This window comes from Rhamphochromis longiceps, linkage group LG18, assembly GCF_057381845.1.
Source record: "Rhamphochromis longiceps isolate RC_006_pf linkage group LG18, R_longiceps_female_GT1.1, whole genome shotgun sequence".
Taxonomy (NCBI): Eukaryota; Metazoa; Chordata; class Actinopteri; order Cichliformes; family Cichlidae; genus Rhamphochromis; species Rhamphochromis longiceps.
The window spans coordinates 11,182,703-11,209,481 of NC_140574.1; the positions used below are offsets into that span (position 1 = coordinate 11,182,703).

Consider the following 26,779-nt stretch of genomic DNA (forward strand, 5'->3'; position numbering starts at 1 on the left):
TAACTGTAGCACAGCAGTGTGTGAACCGCTGGGATAGGTTTTGTGCTGCATTCAGGAAAAGCAAAGGCAGATGGAAGATTAAGGAAAAAGAAGAGATGCTTTAAAATAACCTGTGACTGAAACGAAGGCTGTGACTGCTCTTTGGAAGTTACAGTAACAACAAACTTGCTGAGGAAAATATGTGTTAGTCAAGGCATATATATGTATGTGTGTATGTACTTGTGGTTATCTTTTTTTTGTGCATTGATGTAAGTTTCAGTTCTACCTAATGACAGAAGAATGAGCCATTGTAAGCTTATAGAGGCAAACATATGCTAATAATGTGAGTATGTCAGGGCAATACAGGGCATGTATGTGGAGCCAGACAATAATGAGGTCTGCAACAAGCATTTCAGATACATCAGGAATCAGCTCTGTGGCCATTTGTGTTTGCAGGGGTGATTGTCAGGCAGAAGTCTCTGTGGACTATTTTTGCAGATGACATTGTGATCTGTAGTGAGAGTAGGGAGCAGGTGGAAGAGAGCCTGGAGAGGTTGAGGTATGCTCTTGAGAGAAGAATGTGCGTGAATGAGAGGGAGACAGGTATAACAGTGAAGGTAGATGGGTTTAAGCAGCAAAAGTTTACAAGATTCTAGTGGGTTCTCATATGGTGTATGGTTTGGAGACAGTGGATTTGATAAAAAGATTTTCACTGACAGTGACCAGGATGGACAAGATTAGAAATCAGTATATCAGAGAGACGGCTCAGGTTGAGCAGTTTGAAGACAAAGGTTTGGTGTGATAGAGGCGGATGCTATGGATGGGGTAACATGAAGGGAACACATGAAACAAGAAGAAGAGGACCATGATATTTCTCAGTTATATTTCTCCTGTTTTCCCTCACAGATGTTTCACTATTTCTTTCACTTGAGTTAAACACGATTCTATTTGCGTTTAACTCCATTTCCCGACACGCACTTGTGCTTGAGCGCAAGCGCAGATGGGTTTATTTGGTATACAGGCAGCCGGAAGCTATACTGTGAAATAAACGGAACGGGATAGTACTTGGTAAAGTTTCTCGCCTTTTGTGTTTTGCCTGATTAAACATAATGCAGCGGTTAGCAAATATAGTTTACCATCTGTAGCTAACTGTGTATCAGATGTTGGTTTTTGTTTGGACGGATCTTCGGTTTTTATCGCTACTGATAGGCTGGCTAACCAGCTAGCTTAGCAGGATGGCAGCTAGCTAGGCTGGCTAACCAGCTAGCTTAGCAGGATGGCAGCTAGCTGAACTGTCGTTAGCATATGGGGCCCTACGTTCACAGGAGGGCAGCTCTCTGTGACAGTTTGATTGTAAATTCATCGAAGATACAGAAACGAACCTTGCCATTTAAACAAATGAGCAGATAATAAGTAGCCAGCTGTTCTAACGTCATTTTTAAGGAACCCAGCAGAAAATGGTGATTTAATTTGCCCAAAGCGAAGGAAGATTAAAAGAGAGTCAGGCTTGAATAATCTGTTTGCAACCAGAGTTAATTTAGGATACTTTAAAGGAACATGTGGCTGCTTATTTTCTTGAAAAACGTGAATTCATTGCACCCTAAATAAATTTCTGTTATGTATTGTTGTCCATCATCTAGGAGATGTTAAACATAGTTTTCATACCTGTATATTTTTCATCAGTTGTCTGTCTTCAAACGATCATTTTGTCAGACCAGGTTAGTTGTAGACTAGCTTCCAGAGTAGGTTTGCCAGCTTCAGCTTGGTCTTTACTATTGAACTATGTGTAGCTTTTATTTGTTTCAGTCTTAGTCTTTTATATATGTAATATGATGGGTATTTGTAAGTAGCTCTGATAAGACCAACACAACACTGATGAATCATCTAAACATCACAGTCTTTAAAAAAAAAACCCAAACACTTGCGCTGAAGCCTCCTCATGTTTCTTCAGAATTGACTAAATTAGGGGGGGAAAAATAACCTTGACATTTCCTGTGTGCACTTATTTTCTTTTATCTCCTTTTATAGATACTCATGACTGGTTTAAGATTAAGGTTTCATTTCTTATTTTATATCCCAGTTACCTAACATGTTTCTTTTTCACATCTAGTTTTAGTTAACTATAATAATCATGATGTTCAGCCTACAAAACCTTAGAATCAATAGGTGCAGTCACGTAATTTAACTCACTTCCTTAAACATGTGGAAGTACTCAGCACTTCCTTTTTCTGTTTACCGTCCACAGTGCGGACAGCCATTGGGCTGTGTCAGGTAGCTGTCTGCATACAGCCCATCACATGATTTACAGTAATGTGAGATGATGAGCTTCAGATAAGTCACTGTGTCTCTGACTGGTGAGGTGATCGTTTGGTTTTTTCCTACTCCAGCTGTCTGGATTGACATGTTGGATGCGGGATTGTTTGAATGACAGAAGCCCCATCTGGTGGGTGGACATTACTGGTGCAGTTGCATTTTTTTAGGGATTATCATCGTACTGTTTAGAAACAAAGGAAGACAACACAGGAAAGAGTTCCAGCTTGTTTTACTGTTCTGCTACCTTAACATCTAAAGATCGGTTACAGATCGTGATTATTTTACATACATTCTCTCATCTGTCTGCAAAGTCTTATGTTAAACATGTTTAACTTTAAGCGGTAAATTGTGTTATAACTATGTTGTTCGCTTTAACAACTTGATCTTTGTTTTTGGTGGTAGACATACTTCTCTGACAATGATTGGATTCTGTTTTGAGTTTATCTGCCTTGCTGTGAAAGCATATTTCTATCGTTGCAGTGTGCTCTAACATAGAAAATTAAGCTCTGTTATACCGAACAGGTTGTAAAAGACAGCATACGGTATCCACAGGATATATCTAAGTCACTGGTCCTGAGATTAAACTACAACATTAACAAATGAGCTAAGTGCTCTAGTCTGATTATATGGCTGAAAAGGTGCACAATTACTGATGTTTTTGTAGAAAAGATTTTTGAACAATGAGTTGAAACACTGGTTTGAGTCAGAATTCTGTACTTCTGCCCACTGCAGGTGTGATGGAGGGGTGACGTGTGAATCAGAGGAGTGATTAGGCCAAAGCAGCCATGACCGAGTGCTTCCTGCCCCCCAGTAGCAGCCCCGCAGAGCAGCGCAGGGCCGAGCACCCCGGGGGCGTGGCCCGCACCCCGAGCTCTGAGGAAATCAGCCCCACCAAATTCCCCGGGCTGTACCGCACCGGGGAACCATCGCCGCCTCACGATGGACATCACCACGAGCCTCCCGACGCCTACGTCTCCGACGATGACAAAGAGCACAGCAAGAAGAAGAACAAGTTCAAGAAGAAGGAGAAAAGGAGTAAGATGCTTTTTTTGGGAAACATGGATTGAGGGAGGGAAGGACAGTATAGCACAAGTGAACTATTTGAGATTGCAGGCTTATTTTTGACTCTGAAAATAGCACTTTGAAAAAGTTTTTTAGCACCAGGTGATCTAAATATGTATACCTGTGTAGAAAAAAAAACAGTTTTCTTGGATGTGGAAATATGATAATCTGGTTCTTCTAAAACCTTTTACTTTTCCAGGCATTACCTGAAAAAACGTGCACATGAGAACCCAAATGTTAGATCTAACATCTAAACTTTAGCTCCCTAACACAAAGTGTGACTGAAGTCCAGTCTTGGGAACAAAGAACTTAATTGTTTGCTGACTTCAAAGAGAGTGAGTGTGTACACTGAGGACATTCTAATCTAAACTCCAGTAGTGAGAACTTCCCTCTTATCGTCTCCTGCTGTGTGCTATGTGGGAAAAGGCGACTTCAGACAGTATTGAGTTCTGATTAGACATAAACTCTGATGTTGTCCAGAGTTTACATAAAAGGCCTCGTGTTTCCACGTAACGGTAGCCAAGCAGGGTGGCCAGAGTTTACTGAGTATATCCAACTCTGCAGTATAGATTGTGTTATCACCACTATCGCTGTGTTTGCTTGTGCTTGAGTTATCATGCAATAAACTGTAGTAGCACCTTAATTCTAATTGCATTGTAGTATTATGGCAACCAACAGAGTACACTGTACAGTTGAAAGAAAAAGGTGCTTTTATAGTGGGTGCTAAACTGTGACACCCATCTCTCAAAATACTTCACAATACCTTTTTTTCACTTACTTTGTGTTTATACACCACTTTCCCTTTAATGATTAGTTCTTATTATCGCCTGCTCTATTCCGCAGTGTTTTTCTTTTTTTGTTCTGTCTCCTCCTCACCTGCAAATGGTAATGGCAGATGGCCCCACCCCTCCCTGAGCCTGGTTCTGCTGCAGGTTTCTTCCTGTTAAAAGGGAGTTTTTTCTTCCCACTTTTGCCAAGTTCTTGCTTAAAGGAGGTTGTTTGAGTTATCTATATTATTGTGGGGTTTCTGCCTTACATTATAAAGTGCCTTGAGATGATTGGCAACATATAAATAAAGTTGAATTGAGACCAAGAGGTTAAAACAGTGAGATAAACGGAAAATACTGACAACAGTAGACCACAACAGGACACACATTTATAATCAGACTTGGGCTGGTTTATGAAATAAGGACGATTTTATAGCTTTGCAACCATTTCCAAACAACCAGGAAATGAAGTCTGGTAATAAAAAGCTGTCAGATGTTGTTCTCACAGGCGCAGCAGGACAGGTTTTACATAATAGAAATCACTACAAACCCTATAATCTAGTTTAATTGAGCCAAAGATTAGATTACATTTTCAAAAACATTCCAACATTTTTTTTAATATATGTTTTAGAGGGCGGCACATGGCTGTGTTATTCATCAACAAGGAGAAAAATGTAGAATATTTCAAACCTTGTATTTTAACAACTGGGAGCTACCGAGGGAGCTAAAGGTCACATCAGTACTAATGAGGCGAGCTACTCCCACGTTTCCATCCTGATGGCTGCAGTGGTGTGAAATGTTCCTCTGCTGGGGATGTTTTTCACCGTCGTCCACTTTGTGTCATGATTTTTCCATGCCTGGATTTAGCTCCTACACCAGGATATGGTGGGAGAGAGGAAGAGATGGACAGATTCAGCACACACCCACTGAACCCAGTGAAGGTGTGTCTCAGGCAGCGGTGTGATACACAGAGCCCATTCTTGGGGAAACCCAGCGTAGATAAAATTAGGAGGTTGAAAGTGACAAGGGGCCCCTCGCTATCACTTTAAAAAAAGCTTAGAGTGAGCTGTTCTGGAGAGGAGCGTTGTAAGGTGCAGTGGGAGCTATGCTAAATCAGTGGCTGACCTCTTTTCCTAGTCCTCATTCTCCCCCTCCTCTGCTATCTTCTCTCTCTCACCCGTTTCTCTTCCTCTTTCTGTTTCGCTGCTATCATAGTTCGGTTATAGGACGGAGATTAGAAAACAGAGGTGCTACTCCCTTCAGATCTAACCTGATTTCTGCCTCTTCTACTCTTTATTTACTTTCACAGCGGAAGGATACGCCGCCTTCCAGGAGGACAGCTCGGCAGACGAAGCAGAGAGCCCGTCCAAAATGAAGCGCTCCAAGGGAATCCACGTGTTCAAGAAGCCGAGCTTCTCCAAGAAGAAAGAAAAGGATTTTAAGGTGAAAGAGAAGGGTCCCAAAGAGGACAAAGCCAAGGATAAGAAGTCAAAGGACCTGACAGCTGCAGATGTGGTGAAACAGTGGAAGGAGAAGAAGAAGAAGAAGAAACCAGCCACAGAGGCAGAACCGGTCCCAGTGGAGACCCCCACCTTCAGGCCCATCTTTGGAGCCCCGCTGGCTGAAGCTATCAAGAGGACAGCTCTGTATGATGGCATCCAGCTACCAGCCATCTTTAGAGAGTGTGTGGACTACATTGAAAATTATGGGATGAAGTGTGAGGGCATCTACCGGGTTTCAGGTATCAAACATTTTGATTCTACCTTCTTCCTTTTTTTTTTTTTAAACAACGTCTCTGATTACTCACATTGGCTCTTTTTTTTCTTTCAGGTATGAAGTCCAAAGTAGATGAACTGAAAGCTGCGTATGACCGAGAGGAGTGCCCATGCCTGGAGGAGTATGACCCTCACACGGTCGCCAGCCTGCTGAAGCAGTACCTCCGCGAGCTGCCCGAAAACATACTCGGTCGAGACTTGGCCCAGTGGTTCGAGGATGCTTGCGGTCGGCAGGTCGAGGCCGAAAAGGTGACGGAGTTTCAGAGGCTGCTGACCGAAGTGCCGCTGGAGAGCCGACTGCTTCTGTCCTGGCTCGTCACACACATGGACCACGTCATTGCCAGGGAGGCAGAGACGAAGATGAATATTCAGAATATCTCCATCGTCCTTAACCCCACCATACAGGTCAGTGGGAAGGAGATCAATCAGTGAAAATGCAAATGCACCGTTACATGGGAAAGGGAAGAAATATGCAAGAAGATCATGAGCTGGGGCAGAGAACATCAATTTTCCAGCAACAGGCAAACTAAACATCAAATAATAATGTGGCGCTTTGGCTCAGGCTCAGATATAGCTAAAAAAAAAAAAAAACAACCCTCCCCCTAGCAACAAACCAGTGAAATTTTATTGGATCAAAGAGTCAGTTCATCTCTGAAACCCTGGCCCAGTTTAGTGAAGCTAATTTATTCCCATAGGGGACATCTCTGTTGGTGCTCCACTTATTCTGAACCAGCAGCAGCAGCCGCCACAACTCTGTTAAATAAATACTTCTCCCACTTAATGAGCACAGTCCAGGGCCAGTTTAATCAGGCTAAATAAACATGCAGGAATTTGTATTGTGGAGGAACTGGTGCAGATACAATTCAGCTTTGTGCTCGTTTCCCTCTGGTGATCCGTGTGCCTCCTTTCCAGATTGGGAATCGTGTCCTTTACATGTTCTTCACCCACGTGAAGGAGCTGTTTGGGGATGTAGTCTTGAAGCCAGTGGTGCGGCCACTCCGCTGGTCCAACATGGCGACGATGCCGGCTCTGCCCGAGACCCAGGAGAGCATCAAAGAGGAGATCAGACGGCAGGTGGGTTCGGTCCTGTGGCAACTAATGACTGCCTATTTTAGTGTTTGAACAAATGAGTTTAAAAAAAAAAAGTTTCTTCTTTTGCTTCATATCTTAATATCTGCTGCAAAAGGAAATTATTTTTTTTAATATAAGCAGATGATGATTTTCCCTTAAAGCAGGTTTTAAAATGTTACAACATAGTAATGCAGCTTTAAGGCCTTTTCTATTTATATTAAAGTGTCTTGTCAGCAGTACACATCTTTATCTTGGGTTTGTTTCTCAGTGTGCCAGAACTCACCTGTATATAAAAGAAAATGCCAGAAAACACGTCAGCTTCAGATGGTTTAGTCTGTCGATTTGAACCCCAGTCTCTCGGCTGAAGCTGTTTCTTTAACATTAAAAAATGTTCCTTCGTGGCCTGGATTTCCAAAACAATAAAACATCCCAGAGGAGGCTCACACATCTCAATCCCTCCTAGATCACCTAACTTAGAATATACTGAAAAGTTATTGTAGATTTTTTTGTCCTATGATGCTCAAATCATGTTAATTATCCATGGCAACTAACTTTATTTGTCATTTATAAGTGGTTATGCGTGAATCTCAGACTGCCCTTTTTAAAAAGATTATATGGTTTATTTTGCTACTTAATACTTGGACTTTTTTATTCTCATATTGACTACGTTTTTAAATGTGCTTGGCTCCTCTACTTGTCTTGAGCGGATTGTTGTCATCAAGTAAATTTCAGCCAATATTTATGAAGGTATTTGTGTGTAGGAGTTCCTCCTGAACTGCCTGCACCGGGACCTGCAGGCAGGGGTGAAGGACTTGTCCAAAGAGGAGCGGCTCTGGGAGGTTCAGAGAATCCTGACCGCTCTGAAACGCAAACTGAGGGAGGCCAAACGTCAGGTAATCTGTCTATGTCAGTATTTATGTTTCTCTGGATACAATAGCTGTTCGTATACCCAGTAATACCAGTGAGGGTTTGAATTTCCACCTCTTCTGAGATGTATAGAAATTATAACCTTCATTAAGGTAGGAAACAGCAGTAAGATTGTTTCTTTAGTCTGTATTAAATTGAGCTGGGAGTCCTTAATAAACTATAATGTGGCCCTACACAGTAACAACAAAAAGGCAAATGCAGATGAATCGACCAAGATTAAAGCATTGTCTTGTTATGTCAACTAGAACTACTTTCTAACTGTGCTGTATGTGTCTGCTCTCCGTGGGGCTTTAGGAGTGCGAGAGTAAAATAGCCCAGGAGATAGCAAGCCTGTCAAAGGAAGACGTTTCTAAGGAGGAGATGACTGAGAATGAAGAGGAAGTCATCAACCTCCTTTTAGCACAGGTGAGTAATTCATAAAAACACATCGATCAACAGCTTGCCAAGAAAACCTTTAAACGTCTTCTCGTTCTCTCGATAATCAGGAGAATGAGATCCTGACGGAGCAGGAGGAGCTGATCTCTCTTGAGCAGGTGCTGCGTAGACAGATTGCTACTGAGAAGGAGGAAATCGAGAGGCTGCGGGCAGAGATTGCAGACATACAGAGGTAAAAGAGGACAGTGATTAAATATGAGGTGTGAACAAAGAGTTCCAGTGTTGGAAGTGTAAAATTTATAATCTATACCTGATGTAAAAGTGGTCAATGTCCCAGTCAGGTACATTTTCTTGCGGATCTTTAGATCATTTTCAGTGTGACTGCTGATTTCAGATCCCTCAGTGGATGTCTTGTTGTGTCCTTTGATTTGTGCGTGAAGGACCATATTGGGCTGTTTTCAGGACAACACTCTGGTACCATTGCATTGTGTGAACCCCTGTGAATGTCTCCTCATTAGCAGCAATACCCCTGATGACATTTGAGCCTGTTTGAGAGAAAAACATGATGTTTTCCCTCTGGTTTTATGGTCGAGCAGAAATGGTGCATTCGCTGTCCACTCAAGTCCAGGGATTGTCCGTCTGCCTGGAGTGAGCTCTGTTGCCAGATAGAGGCATTATACAAGTATGTGGCCCAACAGGTGTATGGGCTACTTGGGTCTATGGGCCACTCTTGCTTGTGCTGTTGTTGGTCCATCAGCCAGTCACAGAGGAGAGCAAAGTGATAACACACAAAGAGCTGAAGTGAAACAGAGTGTTAAAAGCAATGAAAAGTGTCCACTGCAGCCACTGCCTGTGCTTTTAATACTCTGTATTTTGATCTTTGAAGTTTTTTTCCCATTCCCAGTGAACTCCAGTATCCCTCCCTGCTCTATTCCAGCTCACCTGTGAACCAGTCAACATTCGGCAGCCACTTTAAGTCTTGCTTTAAGTTGCTTTAAGACCGTGTATGTGGTCGGACAAGTTTATGGGACCATGAAGTAAAACACGACATTAGATCCTAGCAGTAAGCCAGCATTGTGTTCCTCCGCAGTCGGCAGCAGGGTCGCAGCGAGACAGAGGAGTATTCATCAGACAGCGAAAGTGAGAGCGAGGATGAGGAAGAGCTGCAGATGATACTGGAAGATCTGCAGAAGCAAAACGAGGAACTAGAGGTGAGAAAGCATCCAGCCTCCACTACCTGTTGCGGTGGTCCTGCGGTGTTTGACAAAATTGTGGTTATTCGTATTCCAGAAGCTCAGCATGCTTTTGTTTCTGGTAATAGTGAAAGTATTGGCTGGAGTTTTACAGGATCTAACTCTGAATGTGTACTTTGTTGCCCTGAAGAACAAAAACACTCACCTGAACCAGGCCATCCACGAGGAGCAGGAGGCCATCTTGGAGCTCCGCGTTCAGCTTCGCCTCCTGCAGAGCCACAAGCTACAGCAGGAGTTGACCGCCCAGCCGCCAGCCGAGCAGGCTCCACCCACACAGCCGAGCCCGGAGGCCCGCAGCGATGAGCAAACCAAGCGCTCCGTTGCTGCCGTGGCTCCTACCGCCGATGCAGCTGCTGCCACCACCAACGGAAAGGCAGCTAAGGATCCATCAAAGCCTTCACCAAACAAAGACAAGAGAGACACCAACATGTGAGACCTCTGTGATGCTTTTGATGGTCGTCTGTGCTGGTGTTCGTCTCTACCGTGGGCCAGTTGTCCTGCAGCGTTGCTCGCTATCCTGCTGGAGATTTCACATTGCAGAGCTCATTAGTGACCGTGTCCACCAAGTGGCAGACAAGGAAAAACCTTTTATATCATCTTTGGTGTCCTAACCTTCTTTTTCACATCCTCATGCAAAAAAACCACCCTGAAAAAAACAAACAAATGCTAGGTTTAGCTGGTGTAGCGGACAACTGACTACCACTGTAAGAGACTAGCAGGGACCATGTTTTCAAATATGCTGTGCCAAGCCTGTATGAAGGAGGAAGGAAGGGGCAGGAAGGGGAAATGAAGGCAATGAGAGTAAGAGAGGGTAGATTGTAGATTATTTCTCACTGGTGAGCAAGTCAGGAAGCGATCACTAGACCACAAATGTCATCAGTCCCTGTCGCTCAGATTCATCCCTTACCTTGATGCAAATTTGACTTTTTCTTTTGGATAGAGACCACTGTGCCATAACTTGAGGATGCCCCAGAGAACCACTGATAACAAAAGCTTTTTGAATGATGAAGAATTTATGATTGGTCTATCTATATATTATATATTTAAGTAGTATTCTGAAGTACACAGATGACTATTCAAGAAGTACATTAATTTTAAGTTGCAGCTTTTTAGTAATATATAAATATACAAATAAATATATTGTAGAGTCTCTGGTTCGTTTTCTTTTTTTGAACGGCAGATTCATACAGAGAAGTGTTGCACCTCGCAACTAACCGGTGGATGAAAACACGAACAGCCAAATAACAAATGTGTGTTCATCGCTGCAAAACGCAGACAAACAGCTGGAGGCCACACTTTGCTCCGTAGTGCAGTCGTCTTCTCAGTTACCTTTGCCTGCGCTGCACTAACGAGGAAGAGCGGGAGATCATATTTGTCCAGTTTAATAAGGATGTAACAAGTCTGTGCTGATGATTTATTTTTTGCTTCCTATATGGGTGGAGACACTTTGTTTTGTACTCTTCATGTGTGGAGGTTTTCTTCAATCCTTTCATTTCACAGCTGATCCGTGTCTGCTGCAACCTAATGTCATTGTTCGATAATATTTAAGGCAGAGATGTGTCCTGATTTACTTTTTCTGTATATTATTGTAAAATTGCAAACATACTGTATTTTCAGCTCTTCGTGTTTTGTCTTCTTGTTGTTGTTTTCTTTTCTTTTTTTACCATTAATAACCTGTATGGAGTTACGCGAGTGCGACTGCCCTGCTTTGGTCACAGGCAAATCCATACAATCTCATCTGGACTCCCGATTCCATGAAACTAGAACAGGCTCAGAAGCTTCTCGTGAGGTTATTTTCATATTGTTCTGAGCTTTTGTAGCTGATTGTTACAGACAGTAATGCTGTGAAGAATAAAGTGTCAGTCTAAAATAATTATCTCACTGTCTCTTTTCCTCAAGTTTACCTTTTCACTCGACTATGTCTGGCTGGACATGTATTCCATATTTAGTACTTCTCATTTTCCATTACACAGTATCTGCCTAAATACAAACCTGAGCATCTCTGAGAGAATAGAAAGCTGGACTTTGACTCTGAAAACAAATTACTCAAGAGATAGTGGAGCCACCCAGCTTTTTTTCTTTTTTTGGTCAGGGCTTTAACTGGTTTCCGATTTGGAAACTAGGCTTGTCAAGTAGGACTAAAAAAACTAAGAGAACAACGGATGTTAGGAACTGTCTTTTCAAAATTAAAGCTTGACTTGAATTCACATAACATAATGACCATTTTCTCTTGGAAGGAAGCAATGGTTGTAATTTAAAAGAGTAGATTTACATAGTCTACTGCTTTTCAGGAAATGTTGGCTCTATAGATATACAATTAATATTAACCATAGAGCTATACATACCTTCACTGGGCATTTTATTAGGTACAACTTGTTATTACAAGGTTGTAACATTTTTGTTCCTTTAGATTTGGCTTAATTCTTATGTCTTCATGGCACAGATTGAACAAGGTGCTGGAAAAATTTAACCATAAAGATAATGACAGCATCACACAATTACTGTTGAGTGGTTGGCTGAGTCTCCTGTTCCACCACATCTGAAAGGTGCTCTATGAAATAGAGATCTGGTGACTTTTGAGATATTTGGAGACATCTGAGCACAGTGAACAAAAAAAGAGATTAAAAAAAGGGATGTCTATAAGGATATGAACATGTCAGCAACAATACTCAGTTAGGTTGTGGTTACAAAGATGCTCTCTTCACCCAGCGTGTGCCAAGAAAAGATTCCCCTCATTATTACAACAGCAGCAGCTTAAATTGTTGATAGAAGGTGGGGGATGGATCCATGCATCCATCTTACCTGGTGTTCTTTTTCTTTTTTAACCATAGATTTCTTGCAACATTTACTGTGTCACAGTCATTCCTCACTCTTCTATGAAAAATAATAAAATCACAACTCACAAGACCATATGACTGAGAATTGCCTTATAAGTAGCTTATTCAGTCTTGATGGTTGTATTTTCTTTTATTTGTGGTCATTTCTATCATGTACCACAGAAACCTGCATAGCTTGTGACTCTGTGGTTACTGTCAGTTTTCCTCGGTGCCCTCCCCATCTTTCTTTGTTTCGTGATGTTGTAAAGTATGTTCACAGATTGGCCAGGTATACAAAACGGCTTGGCACCTTAATGGCCAAAATCAAGTTGATTTATAAGAAATGCCTTGGCCCATATATGGTAGTAGTTTGGGTGCTGAAAGTGAACAAAGTCTTTATCTTGTCAAAAGTCAGACTACCAACCTTGGTCGGTTTTTCAGTCCTAATGCAGTGTGCGTGCATTTATTCTGCCAATTCTCAGTCCAAACTGGCCCAAGCCCACTTACAAAAAACCCACCCAAGCCTGGTAGCCATTACTGGGCTGGAGCCCAGTCATTTTTGGCTGCCAGGGCACAGCCGGCTGTGTGATGATCCTACTTTAGGCTTTTATTTTTGAAACAAAAACATCATTGTCACAGTCGTCATTGTCTTTGGTTAAATTAGTTAATTGCAAAAATATGTTAAGAGCAGACCGACATTTCCCGGTCCTGTTATACTTTCATTGAACTGAAGACCATTGTATGCACTTTTATCTATTCTTAACTAAAGAACACTGTTTTTTTTAGGGTAAAATAGGTCTAAAATCTTTCATCTCTTATTTCAAAATATAAACATGTAACTGACAGGCAGAGATAAAATTGCAAACGAAGTTGTTTGTTGGAGCCTTTTCGCATTATTTGTGCCAAAACGGCTGTAAGATACCTTTATTTTGAAAGTCACTGCCGGATGTTGTAAAATTTATTTTATGCGCCTTGTCAGCCGCTTAGTGGAGATGTCTGTCTGTATCAGGGGCTGGGTTTCTATTTTATCCAAGAAGAGGGGAAAATAATAGAGTTTCAAGCATGAAGAAAGAAATACATTGAGTGTACACTGACAAATGATGATTTAAAAACTTTCCAAAACTTACCATGGCTATAAGGGAGCTCAAGGTTTGCCTTTTAGGGGTAAGTGGTTGATGTTTTTGTTGATCCGTTTTGGGGGCAAATTCCTTTAGTCTGCTGCGAAACTGAAAAAGCCGACAACATGTTGATGTTAACAGCTGCTCGTTTACAACTTAATGGTAGAGTCGGTACTTTGTCAGTTCCGGTATTTTATTTAAAAGAACTCTTTGTCGTCTTCGTGAAATAAGTTGGGAATTTAACTAATATTAGTAGCTAGTAGTTGGCTTAAAACCAGCCTCATCGGTCGGCAGTCATTTTGAGTATGTCCTCTCGCATGTATTTTGTAGTTCTTAACAGATTAAGCTCTGCTGTGTAGTATAAATCTTTACTTTATAACGGCTCTGACAGTTTATCAGCCATTACGTCATCATCGGAGCCAGCGAGCCGTTAGATTTCTTGCTGCGTTAGCGAAACACGTCAGTCTGTCTTTATAAACGGTGACAGGGACGGCGAGAGCGCTTTGGACCGCAAACTGTCGCTTTATCGATGATGTTGAAGTCGGGAGCTGGGAACTTTTCAGAGCCTCATAAGGTTTTTAGGCCCTCGCATACCTCCTCAGGGCCCTGACATCCTCACTAAAATATTTTTTTGAGTCAGCCCAACCATACGCTGACCTTAACCCATCTTTTGTTACACCTCTGCATGCTTATAACAAGCGGGAGGAGCAGATTTTATGCACATTTAAAGTCACATAAAACCGTACAGGGGTGTTTATACGATTAAAAAAATGGGGTGCCACATTAGGAGACTAGGAAGTGGGTGGGTGGGGGGTCCTATTTTCTTCATCAGATGTGTTACATGAAAAGTGGGACTGCATGAGAGTTTAAATTATAGACAGACTCAAAGATTAATGTAGATACAATGAGTTGAGCATTATTACTGTTGACATGTCGGTCTTTTGGAATCAGAGGTAACAATTGAGAGGGGGGGTCTATCCAGATATCGGTAGTAATGATACCAGCACTGGTTTTGGTATCGATACTAGTGCGATAGAATTGATACTTAGTTTCTATGATCTAAATTCAGTATGTAGTCCATTGAACTGTATTAAATGACTTTTTGGGGAAAGGATAAAACAGACTTTAATGTCTATTTTATTTTTACCCTATAACCCATTTAAACAACAGAAGTCTTTTTGAGACAGGCACACTTGCGCCTTTTTTCCAATAGTACCAATTTGACTCAACTCTACTCATTTTCAGTTGTTTTCAATTACAACTGAGTACCACCTAAAAACCGAATTGAGTTGAGCCATGCTGAGCCCAGTAGGTGCTAGTGGGGCAAAAGGGCATTACGTTCCAGGTCTCCAAAAAACACAGTTTCAAGATACACAAAAAGCTGAAAGGTGTGTTTTATTGTGTTATCCAATTACTGTGGTCAATAAAATGTATTCAGAATTTGCAAATTGATGGTGATTCATCTCATAAGTCATGACACACCACTCTTCTCTACATAAGTTGATGTTATAAGTTAGAAGTATCGGTATTGGTAACAGCGATACTGGCCTTGTATTTACTTAAAATCTGCAGTATTGCACAACACTAATAAGAGGTGGCTCTCTCTGTGAACCACATGCTCATTTGGCTAACACCTTGTGATTGTGTTGGGCAATTAGTATATTCTGAAAAGTCAACTTACTAAATGGAGTCTGTAAGTAGGAAGTGAGTCTGTGATATCAGTAAAAAAATGTATACCGGTATTATCTCGGATGATGATGGACATGATATAGCCACTGTTTGCAAGGGAAAATGTGTATTCCCAGAGTGGTTGGTGAATAGTTCCCAGAGGTTGCTTGGCTGTTGCTACAGTAGGTGAAATCAGTCGCAAAGAGGACGCTGTGCACAAAAGCCTCTTTGTGATTGCTTTGGTGGCTATCAGATTGTTGTGCTCACCTGGAGTTAGCATGGAAGATGCTGATTACAGCTGGAACCTTTTGCAACCACAAGAGTTGCCCCCTGCTGGCCCTTAGTAAGAATGCAGGTGAAGTATTCATTGTGAAAACCCTTAATAAGTAAAAGTGATTATAGTACAAAAGTTTTACCATCAAAATATATTTAAGAAATCTAAAGTGAAAGTACGTGTTACACAGAGTCATACACCGTGTGTTACTGGATAATTTCACGTTATCATTTTAATGACTTAAATACTGCTGTTGCATACTCTTGTATTTGCTATGGTTGTATAATCCAGTAGGTTCAATAGTGACCGCTCACTCTTTGTGTGCATGTCCTGTGACTGATTGATGTTTGCAGGACACTGGAGTTGGGAAATCCAGCATTGTTTGCCGATTTGTCCAGGATCATTTCGATCACAACATAAGTCCAACCATAGGGTGAGTGTTAATCAGCAGAAGGCTTAAGCAGCAGGAAACTAATCAATCGTGTTTGGACACAAAGCTGAAGTAAAGATGTACAGAAATGTACAGGGAGATTCAGCCAGTTAATCAGTAATTTGGCTGAATGAAACTATGCTCAAGCTCAAGTTAAGCTTGTGTTTTTTAGTGATCTCAATCCACATCATTTGTACTAATGGGTAGATTGATAATCCTATGAACTGTCTATAAGCTACAGAAGTTAAACCTAATTATAGAAGAACTGATTACTCAAGAGATAAAAATGAATGTACCTTATTTCATTTGGGTCTTTTATCTTAACTGAATACTTATATATACATATAAGGAATTGCATAAGACACTATTGTCAGACTGTTAAAACTTAACAGACTTTTATTACTATTTAATATTTCTTTAGTCCACAGTAAAATTGGGCGGATTGGTGATAGTCATAACCTCTGAGACAATGTAGAACATGTACAGCTCAGCCAAAAGGTCTCCTTCCTGTAAGGGAAACCTCAGCAGGTAACACATAGCTTATTCTAAACAAACTTTAGCAACTGAAATAAAGACAAACCCACGCGGGAGTCATCCTGCTTCAGCTCCACAACTCCAATAATTCTCATAAGGTGTTTTCATTTTATTACAAATATGTGATTTAATTACATTTTTGAAGTACAAATTTTAGTTAAGTGTTTGCAAGCTTTAATGCACAAATAGGGTACGAGTAGTGGTTGAAAACAGTGTAAAAAATGTAACTTATGGGAAAATGGGTTCAAATGAATAATTGCAAATCCACCTTCCAACTTCTGTAAGCCTGTGAAAAAACCTTGATTTTACTATGTCATTGCATCTGATTTTTTTTTTTTTTAAAAACCCTCACTTTGGAGTAACACTTTAAGGCAAAAAGATTGTAGAATTGTTTAAAAATTATAGTTTTCTTAGTACTTGGTGCAATAAACACTGAAATAAAGGAGGTTTTACATGCCTCTATAGCAACAAACATGCTGTCCCAAACATACTTGTTTTCAGTGTTCTTACTTTCCTGCTGACATGCACAGATTTTTTTCCCTTTGTTTTTAAAGAGTGACCTAAAAAATAGCTGTTGTGAAATGCTTTAAATCATCCACAGAGCGTCATTCCTGACCAAGACAGTGCCATGTGGAAATGAGCTACACAAATTTCTAATCTGGGATACAGCTGGGCAGGAACGGGTAAGTGTACGCAACAGAAACTCCGCATGGACTCGCTGTTAGCTTTAAGTTAACACATGTGATGTTGATTTTCCATTAAACTTTGCATCAGAAAGCTGGTACTCGTGATAGGTAGATATTTATAGGTTATGAAACAGGATGCTTGACACAAGAGTTCAAAGGTCATGAGACATCACGGTGATTAATTTGATGGCTAAGAGGGGGAGGTGGGTTATAGCTGAAGCTTGCCAAACCTGCTTACTGCATGGAAAAAACTAACACGAGCATTTCCTGCTTATGTGTGAAAAAAGTATGCTGGGACTTCTGCTGTGAGCGTTCTATTATTACATTTGACCGACTGATCTTGTGTGATCAGTGGTGTTGATTGTAAACATCTGTGAACAATACAACTGTGGACACTCTTGAAATATTGATGTCACTGTAGTGTAGTGTTATCATCATGACTGTGAGCTTGCTGATTAAACCTGTGACGTCTGAGTAATTAATATAATTTCAAAAACATGCCATAATATTTTTTTCTACATTTATTATCATTCAAACACCATCTGCTTGTTTAAACACACGCTTCCCTTACCTGACATTTTTGGGGTTTTAGATACCAAATATAATTGAACATGTCAGTGTTTCTCAAACTTTTCAAAACGAGTACCACCTCATAAAATATATGGCTCTTAGAATACCACCCTTATGACCAACATTAAAGTACAATAGTATACGCCTATTTAACACCATATAGTTTACATGAGACAATTTTATTTCTTATATGAATGTTATTTATTTTAACTGTCATAAACAGGATGTGACAAGTGATAATAATAACAAAGGTACTGCATTAAAACATTCACAGCAGGTGGGATATCTGATTGATGACCACAGTTTGAGAACCACTGGAATATGTTATTTGAAGGCACTGATAATGTTTTTAAACTGAAAAGGGTTTTATAAAATAAACTTCTGCAAGCCATAAATGTAATGAATTTTTTAAAACGGAAATGATGCACTCATTTGATTTCTTATTTAATTGGCCACACATTGTCTACTTTATTAAAATACATACGAGCGATCGTGGCTCAAGAGTTGGGCGTTTGCCTTGTAATCGGAAGGTTGCTGGTTCGAGCCCCGGCTTGGACAGTCTCGGTCGTTGTGTCCTTGCGCAAGACACTTCACCCGTTGCCTACTGGTGGTGGTCAGAGGGCCCGGTGGCGCCAGTGTCCGGCATCCTCGCCTCTGTCAGTGCGCCCCAGGGTGGCTGTGGCTACAATGTAGCTTGAAATCACCAGTGTTTGAATGGGTGGATGACTGGATGTGTAAAGTGCTCTATACAAATACAGGCCATTTACCATTCTACCGATTGACTTTTTTTTTTTAATGATTGTTGAGTTAACTAAACTGCTGCAACTTTGAGATGAATTGTATCTTCTCTTCTCATTGGCAGTGGATATATAGTTGTACTGATGATAGTTGCTGAGCAATGTGTCTGTGCAGAGGAGAAGAAAAGCTGCGCAAGCTTAAGGGAATGGTGCCGGTTTTAACTGATAAGAGAAACCAACAGTAACTTCAGTACAAAATAGAAATAATTTTGATACAGATGCCATACATTGGTATAGGAAATGTAAAAGAATATAACCTGAGTGTGATATTTATTCTTAAATTGACATTCGTTTTTGGATTCACTGTTTATAAATGATCTCAAAGTTTGGCACGTGTTGGTACATTATTAGCCGATGCGTTCACTCATCGTTTATCTGCAGTAGGCTAACATTTAGTGAGGTGATTTTTACATTCAGCATTTCTTTACAAGCTACCACAGTTTGTCAAGTCAAAGTGAAGGTAACTGCTAAAAGTTAGAAAGGCCTGGGGACTTGAGGAAGTAACTGTTTCCATAAACTCATCATGTAAGAATGTATGGGCATAGTACTCTGCCAGGCTTTTATAAGCTTTTTTTCCCCCTTATTAATCATAGACTGAGCACTTTGGATCATATTTATGTGTGATATACCAAAAAATGAAATCAATCATGCTAACTAATATAAATGTGTCGTCTTTTTTTAGTTTCACTCGTTAGCTCCTATGTACTACAGAGGATCGGCTGCTGCTGTCATTGTCTATGACATTACTAAACTGGTAAGTGTAACAGCAAGTTTACTATTGCTAAACTGGTTAAAGTGTCAGGGCTGTTAGCTCCCTGGAAAAAATGAAAAACATCAGTAACAGCTGTCCTGAACATTTGTAAGTGAAGAATTTTTGCTACTTTTCCATCACTGTGAGATGCTGTGTTTCATGACCTACAAATGTCATTCTTTCCTGGTTTGTTAATGGAAACTCGTCTGGGAAAAAAAAAGCAATGAATATATGACAGGAGACGGAAAAAAACTGCTGGGCATATTCTCATAAACGATCTATCCCAGGATTGACCCCAATTTCTTCTTGTTGTCCAGGATTCGTTCCAGACGCTGAAGAAATGGGTGAAGGAGCTGAAGGAACACGGTCCAGAAGACATTGTAGTAGCTATAGCAGGGAATAAGAATGATTTAGGAGACATCAGGTGGGCTTCTTTTTTTCATCTCTCTTTTTTTTTATATTTGTAGTTTTTATTGGTGATCTTGTACAGAAGGAACTTTACAACATACATGGGGACAAAGATCAGATAGCCATATACATTGTTGGTCAACATATCCAACAGAATTTCAATTTCTCAAAACTGTAGGAAGATGTAAGTAATAGTTCCCAGTTGTATTTCTCTAACTGGAGGCAGTTGATCCAATCTTGGTGTGATGTCCACCTTATAGTTGCTTACCTAGGTAAGGAGAGTCACTTAAATAAAATCGCTTCTCAGCTCTTTAATGTACTGGGTCCATCTGGAACAGAGTTTGTTGAATTTGTCTCTTTGAAGCTGCAATTTTTCATCTCTTTTGTTGCAAATATGTTTAAAAAAAGTTTCTAAAGACACTGTTAGACTGAGTTAACAAACAAATGTGAAAATGGAAATAATTTACCTCAAAAGGGGTCCAAAGTTGAGGGATTTTCACAGTGAGCAAACTGCAGAGAAGAAGTACAAAGTATTGTGTTGCAAGTCTTTAAGAGTGAAACAGGACAACTGTTAACTTAATCCGGGCAGAGATCTGAATCATTGTCTAGCCACGTCCTGTCATACCACACTGAAGTAAGGTGGTTAAGCCAAGGACTTGTGCATTTCTTGAATTTACAACCACTGGGGTTCTTTGTACTGACAGCAGACTGATCTCTGAGGCTCTTCGTCACATGTTCTGTCAATGAATAGCTCGTTAATTGTGGTCGTTTTCAGAAAGTACTTCTATTTTTGTTTTATTGCCTGACAGACTTGAGACCAAACTAAAATATATATGTGGCCTATGAACTAAAATAATTTTGACACCCCTGTTATTGGAGGTCTGTGGCATCACTTCAAAGGTCTTATTTGTTCCAAAGCAGCAACATGACCTTTCTCTTTATGTTTAGTGATGAAGAAGTTGTGTTATTATTCACTCTGGTCCCAATTATAAGTCTTCTTTTATTGTATCCCTTCCTTCAACAATATATGTGCAGTAAAGTCACACAATACTGTGCAAAGGTGTGGAGTCGCCACTTTATTTCTGTACATTTTGTACGTTCTTGTACCTGACTATTTTCAGTGGACTGACTTTGTTGAGCCACTGACCTATGAAACAGTCAAGTTTAAAAAGTCCTTTTTTAAGTGTTGCCTTCACATTACAGACAACTTAGCAAATAAACAATTTTCAGTTGTATCTGTAGACATTTTGTTACTGGCAGCCTGTCACAAATATACATCTTTTGTTAACATTTTTAGTTGAATTCATGAGAGATTGCAAAGATAACACAATTTGACAGGCATAAAATGGCATTTCTACCCCAACAAACTGATTCCCAAAGTGTTATAAGCTGAAACCCCGATATATTTTGGCACGGTGTGCAGTTTGTCCTTAAAAAAAATGGAGGAAACTGCACAATCAGAGGTGAGAAGAAGTGTCAGGCCTGAAAAAAAAAAACATGTCTACATCCAGTTAGAAACTCAACTGGTGAAAGTGACTAATTAAAATGCAGATTTTCCATCTGAACTGTTCATCTTTTTTACAGGGAAGTTCCTATGAAGGAAGCTAAGGAGTTTGCTGAATCAATTGCGGCTATTTTCATTGAGACGAGTGCCCGAAATGCTGTCAATGTTGAGGAGCTCTTTCAGAAAATCAGTAGGTTTTGTGGCTTTTTGTTTTTTCCATCAGAAGTACTAGTGTGTCCTGTCTTGTGCTTGATTTAGAGTGGCCTAAGCAGCCTGCTGCACCTCCCCAGAAAAGTAACTACACTTTTAGAGCGGATCAGCTCTAAAATCTTCTCTCTTGTCTGCATTTCAGTGAAAGTAACTGTTGGTCATGTTAAACACTAGTCTATGTTAATACCCTAGTGAACTCCAGCTTCCTCTCATAGTCCAAAAACGGATTTGTTAGGTCAACGAATCTAGATTGGCTACAGGCCCTGTGATTGAGGGTGTCCTGTCTAGGATGTACCTGGCAACTTGCAGTATGACAGCTAGAATAGACCCTGAAGTGGATGATCAGTTAACAAAGTGGATAAATGTGACAAGAGACAGTTTTTTTTTTAATGTATCTTTTGTTTGTGCTCAGAATGGAAGCAGAAAAAAATCTCTGACTTTAATTATTCAGTTCCAAATAAACCTGGACTCTACATTACCCTGGAGCCTGCAACACAGCATGACTCCAAATGATGATATGAAACATGCAGTTTGTAATGCACATTTTCTGTTTTAATTGCATTAAGGTTCTGCCATAATGTGGGGGATACATTTTAAATCAAGTATAACACAGTGAAAGTTTTATTTTTATTCCGGCTAATTGATGCTGGGATGTTTTGGTTCAACGCTGTGTATCCTAAGCTAAGCAAACTCCTTTCTTTCATGTGGTCATCAAAAAAACTGCTCTGCCTTAATTTTAGTAGTAGTGAAGCAATGCCAAATACAACTCAGCTAAATTTATAAAACTCTTTGTATGCTTAAGATGACTAAATCTGATGTGGAATCTCTTTAAATGTCTGTATTTTTAGGTAAACAAATTCCACCCCTGGAAAATTCTGAGGTGGACAGCAATGATTCCTTTAAACTCACACGACAGCCTGCTCCATCCACCAGGAGGTGCTGCTAGTACCAGCAGCGGCTGATAAGATTACTTCCTTCCGCACTAAGGACCCACCAGCACAGCAATCCACACGGCGTCTTACCCTAGTGACAGCACAGTGAGCAGACTGAAGTTGGCCTGCACGTGTGGTTGATTGCAACATGAAACAGAAAAACCTGCCAGCAGTATTATATGCGTCAATCCACCAGTTTTAACATGCATGTTTATTTAATTTATTCCTAGCAGTTTCAGATCTGCTGAAGTCATGAAGCAGAAAGCCTTCAGTTTGTCCCCCTCAGGTGGTGTTCTGGCTGAACTACTGTGTGGTGTGATACATACAGAAGCTCATTCTAAATTTCAACTCATTTTATACTCTGACTTTAAAATTGAGCACAAATTAAAAACAAGCGGAGCTGACGTGTTTTCTAAAGACAGGAATTTAATAGTTGTTTTCATCACTCTCCTTCTCTGTAGACTATTATAGCACTGTGGCTCTTAAACACATTGAAATTCTTAATATCAATTTTTAGCAAGTCTAACTCCTCCACCCATGAAGCATTTGTGCACATGTGCCACATTTAAGTAAGAGGTCGTTAAGAACAAACTCAGACGAGCATTTATCTCTGTAGCTCAAATGCGACAGGTTTACATTCCTCACGTGTTTTTCACGCACATTTGCTTTAGAAAGATTTTAACTGTAGTGCTGCAGTGGGAACAGCTTGAATCACAATTACAGCATGACACTCCCGGCTGAAACACTGTGACCAATGCTAGAACTGTTTACATAGTGATTTGTTAAAGATGTTTTCTACGTGCTGAAGTGTATTGAGATTTCATTGCAGGGAACGACTGTATACAGCTGCCAGTCGTGTTTTTGTTTTTTCATGCATTTTACCTGTAAAAGGGGTCACTTTTGTATTGTTGATAAGAGACAAGAACTGCATCTATTTGACTTTAAACATGTGTGCAGCTGTTATATTGCATATACTAACCAAACTCTAAAAGAACTGTGGGAGCGCAGCCCTAACCGTTTAAACCGTTCATCATGCAGCACTTTGCATATTTACACAGTATCAGCTGGGAGTTGCTTTAATAGTAAAAATGTTAACTATTGCAGTTCTCCTTAACTTCAGCATACAGGAGAAATTATTTGAAGGAACATGAAAATTAATTACAATACTGACCAATTAGTTTTGCATTGTCATAGCTTACATTTGTAGTTTACATTTGTACTTGAGTTACTTATTTACATTATAACGTGTACAGTTTTTATCAACAGGTATGATGGGATAATAGAATCAAATGTTGACTTTGTAATGCCATAAATATAATGATATTTACCGCCCTATATATGGGAAAATATACCAGCCTTCATTCAGAAATCTTCTAGTCTGTGTGGCCTTGCTTATCTGAAAAACATACGGTGCATACCTTTAGGTATATGACGCAGTTTTTTAGCTCAGAGGTTAATTTGGAGCAAATGTGCGGCATGGGACTACAATCTTCCACTAAAATGCACCACTCAGTAATTGGCTTAAGATGAAAACTGAAATGAACTTAAGAGCTTCTTAGTACCAGATATAAACAAAGTTATATCAGCTGGAAGAGTTATGATTGAAAACAACCTTCATACAATGTAGACTGGATTTCTCAGTGCGCATTGTTTGGACCCCCTTTTGTGTGTTGAGATGGCGACACAAGTGCCTTTTGTATGTTTTTCTAAACAAAATGTATGACATGGCTAAAATGTGCATACTGTTAGAATTAATTACTCATGTCTGACCAAATATATACATAACACTGCCATTCCTTTACAGTCACACTCATACTGTATGCTGCAGTCATGCTTCTCTGTTTACTCTATAGACCAGATTAACATCTGTATATTAATCAATGTAATAAAGAAGTAAAGATTCAATTTCTCTTCAAATTTTACTCTTTCCAATAATGAAATACTGAAGTGTCATCAAAGATCTCAAACACCGTCAAAGGATTACAAACTAAGCTGATGTCTGTACAGTTTCTCAGTCATCCAGTAGTCTAGAGAGCTTGAAAACAAAGAGGCAACTGAACTGATGATATTTGATCTATCAATCATCCAAGAGTCTTCTTCAGCTGTAAAAGTAAAAGGGGGTGAATCCCGCTTGCTGTCAAAGAAACTGGAGAATTTTAGCCAACAAGCTTGACATCCCAGAACACTTCAGACCCAGCGACACACTTGACAAAAGCTGGTTCATGCCAAAGACAAAACTCCCAAACACATGCTAAGTATCATAGTGTTCTCACTGGAGAAAACAAACAGCTATTCCATAAATGCATGGCACAGCGTAGAAGAGCCACCTTGACAGGACAAGACTGAGCTACACATCTGCATCTAAAGGATAAAGGCCACTCTTTGAAGGATGCCAGAGTTCAAACTTTAGACTGAGAAGACAAACGGTTTGAAAGAGGAGTAAAACAGGCCATCTGTCCACTGATGTGGATCGTCTTTGAACAGTGGCTTATGACACCAATGAGGTCTCGCAGTACTTTCACTTTTAACCACCCTTAAGGTGTTGGTAATGACCCATACCTTTCATTTTTAGAACCGAACAAGCCTCTTTTCTCAAGATCTCTATTAAGTTTTGATAATAGGTAAATGAGTGAGAAAGATGCAGTCACTAAAAGAGGGTTGTATCATGACATTAACATCTTGACATTGTGAAAACACTCTATGCAGCCTCATTTAAACCACCTTATACTGGAGTCCTATGGAAATGACTGAACATGATACTGGTAGGGAAGGTATATTATGGAAGAACAAATGTCTGGCTTTCACCTAAAAAACCCGATATCACTATAGAACAACCTTTTATCTTTAACAGCAAGAAATGATCATTATTTCTGAACATGCACAAGCGTGACACTCTGAACTGCTTTAAACACCTCAAATCACATGTAGACTGCGTCCTATTCAGTACAGCTTACTGATAACAGATACTCTGCTGATCAGTACGGCAGAACATCTTCATCACCTCATCATGACGAGAGCAGATGTTCTCCTGGAGCTTCTTGGAGGGCTCCACCAGCTTGTGTTTCTTGAATGTAGGTGAATCATAATGAGTCTGAAGGTGTTTCTCACAGTAAGATGCCAGACAGACTAAACAGGACTTGAAGGCTTTCATTTTTCTTCCAGTGCAGCCATCACAGGCCACATCTTCAGGTCCAACATAGCAGTGATCAGCAGGAGCAGCTTGGAGTCCAGTCTTCTTCATACTTTATTAATCCTTCAGGATTAATAAAGTATTCTGATTTACTTTATTAAATCAGAATTCAAGGGCTTACGCTCTTGAATTTATTCAGTATTTGTTGTTTAGGTTGTCTTGGTTAGTATTTGGTCCCGTTCATGTCTTTGTCTCGTGTCTTCTCTCGTCCCTTGCTCTCTGTCCTTTTTGCTCTGCTGCAAACAGAAGCAGAGAAAACTGGAGCTTCTGGTCTTGGCCAGATCTCTTTTGAAAAAGACATTTTAAAGTCAATGAGACTTTTTACCAGATAAATAAATAAAGAATATAAAAGTCTTCTACTTTATGATGGAAATGTTCTTTCTGGCTCAAAATGACATCATTTATCTGAATCTGTAGAAGAAGAAACAATCTCGGAAAGTCACTTTACTCTGTGTCTCACTGGATGTTCAACGTTTTTAACAAAAGAGAAAAAGAGAAGCATTCTTTGATTTTAGTCTGTTAGCCCACAAGCTGAGTTTTTATCAGAGTCCTGCATGAGTCAGTGTTATTTCACTGACACATCACAGTTTTACACACCTGTTCTGTATGACTTTGTCTCAGGTTTGCGGTGATATCCAGCACTCTGAGCTGATGGCAGATCTGGTCAGTCCACAGTAGCTTCAACCACTAAATTATCTCTAACACATCACCAAACCAAAGTCTTCCTGCTAAGAGTACATCAAAGGTGAAAAGCGAGCCTAGAATGTCATCATTTCTGCTCTCCTCTTTCTTCTTCTTCTACTTCTGGACCGCACACATCTGTCGCTGCCCTACTCAGGTCGATCTAATGAAAATCAGCCAGAAATAATAATCAGAAATCCAAATGTAGAATTTATAGTTCCCCATTGATGCAATTTGGTTATTAAATTTAAGAAGTCCTCAATTCCCATAAAAGCGATGGATCGCAGTTGTCAATGGTCTCTAAGAGAGCAAGCCTCAGATATTAATAGTTCACAATGAGTACACACACTGCACAAAATCGCTGGATTCCTCGCAAATAGCATCTTAAATTCCCCTTTTTAGCATTCCCCTTTTCATCTACGCTCACATGATGGCCCAAAATGTGTTAAGTTTCATCTCTCGAATAAAAAAAGTTTTTCTTTTTTAGAAAGAGTTCTCCTCAACCAGTTGGTGTTTTTCTGCACTGACTTCAGTATTAACTAAAAAAGAAACAGCTGCAGGAAGATTTTCAAACTAGTTAGGTTAGTTGGCAGTAGGTCACCAGTCTGCGTTCAAGCAGCACTGCCTTAAAAACAGTCATGATTCTGTCATGGAAATCACTACGTGGGCTCAGGAACACTTCCAGAAA

General features: G+C 40.1%; 2 protein-coding genes across 2 annotated transcripts; both read left to right on the top strand.

The window, feature by feature from the left end:
* Nucleotides 1-934: 934 nt before the first annotated feature.
* Nucleotides 935-11,395, top strand: ralbp1 (ralA binding protein 1). The gene is made up of 10 exons (XM_085389503.1): nucleotides 935-1,047; nucleotides 3,025-3,327; nucleotides 5,431-5,862; nucleotides 5,952-6,301; nucleotides 6,809-6,970; nucleotides 7,729-7,860; nucleotides 8,189-8,299; nucleotides 8,380-8,501; nucleotides 9,360-9,480; nucleotides 9,653-11,395. The coding sequence occupies exons 2-10, from the start codon at nucleotides 3,078-3,080 to the stop codon at nucleotides 9,953-9,955; spliced, it is 1,983 nt and encodes a 660-aa protein (XP_085245629.1). The 5' UTR covers nucleotides 935-1,047; nucleotides 3,025-3,077; the 3' UTR covers nucleotides 9,956-11,395.
* A 1,925-nt stretch (nucleotides 11,396-13,320) lies between these two features.
* On the top strand, nucleotides 13,321-24,125 carry rab31 (RAB31, member RAS oncogene family). The gene is made up of 7 exons (XM_085389290.1): nucleotides 13,321-13,502; nucleotides 15,752-15,831; nucleotides 16,964-17,045; nucleotides 19,098-19,169; nucleotides 19,484-19,590; nucleotides 21,159-21,268; nucleotides 22,137-24,125. The coding sequence occupies exons 1-7, from the start codon at nucleotides 13,467-13,469 to the stop codon at nucleotides 22,232-22,234; spliced, it is 585 nt and encodes a 194-aa protein (XP_085245416.1). The 5' UTR covers nucleotides 13,321-13,466; the 3' UTR covers nucleotides 22,235-24,125.
* The last annotated feature ends 2,654 nt before the right edge of the window (nucleotides 24,126-26,779 follow it).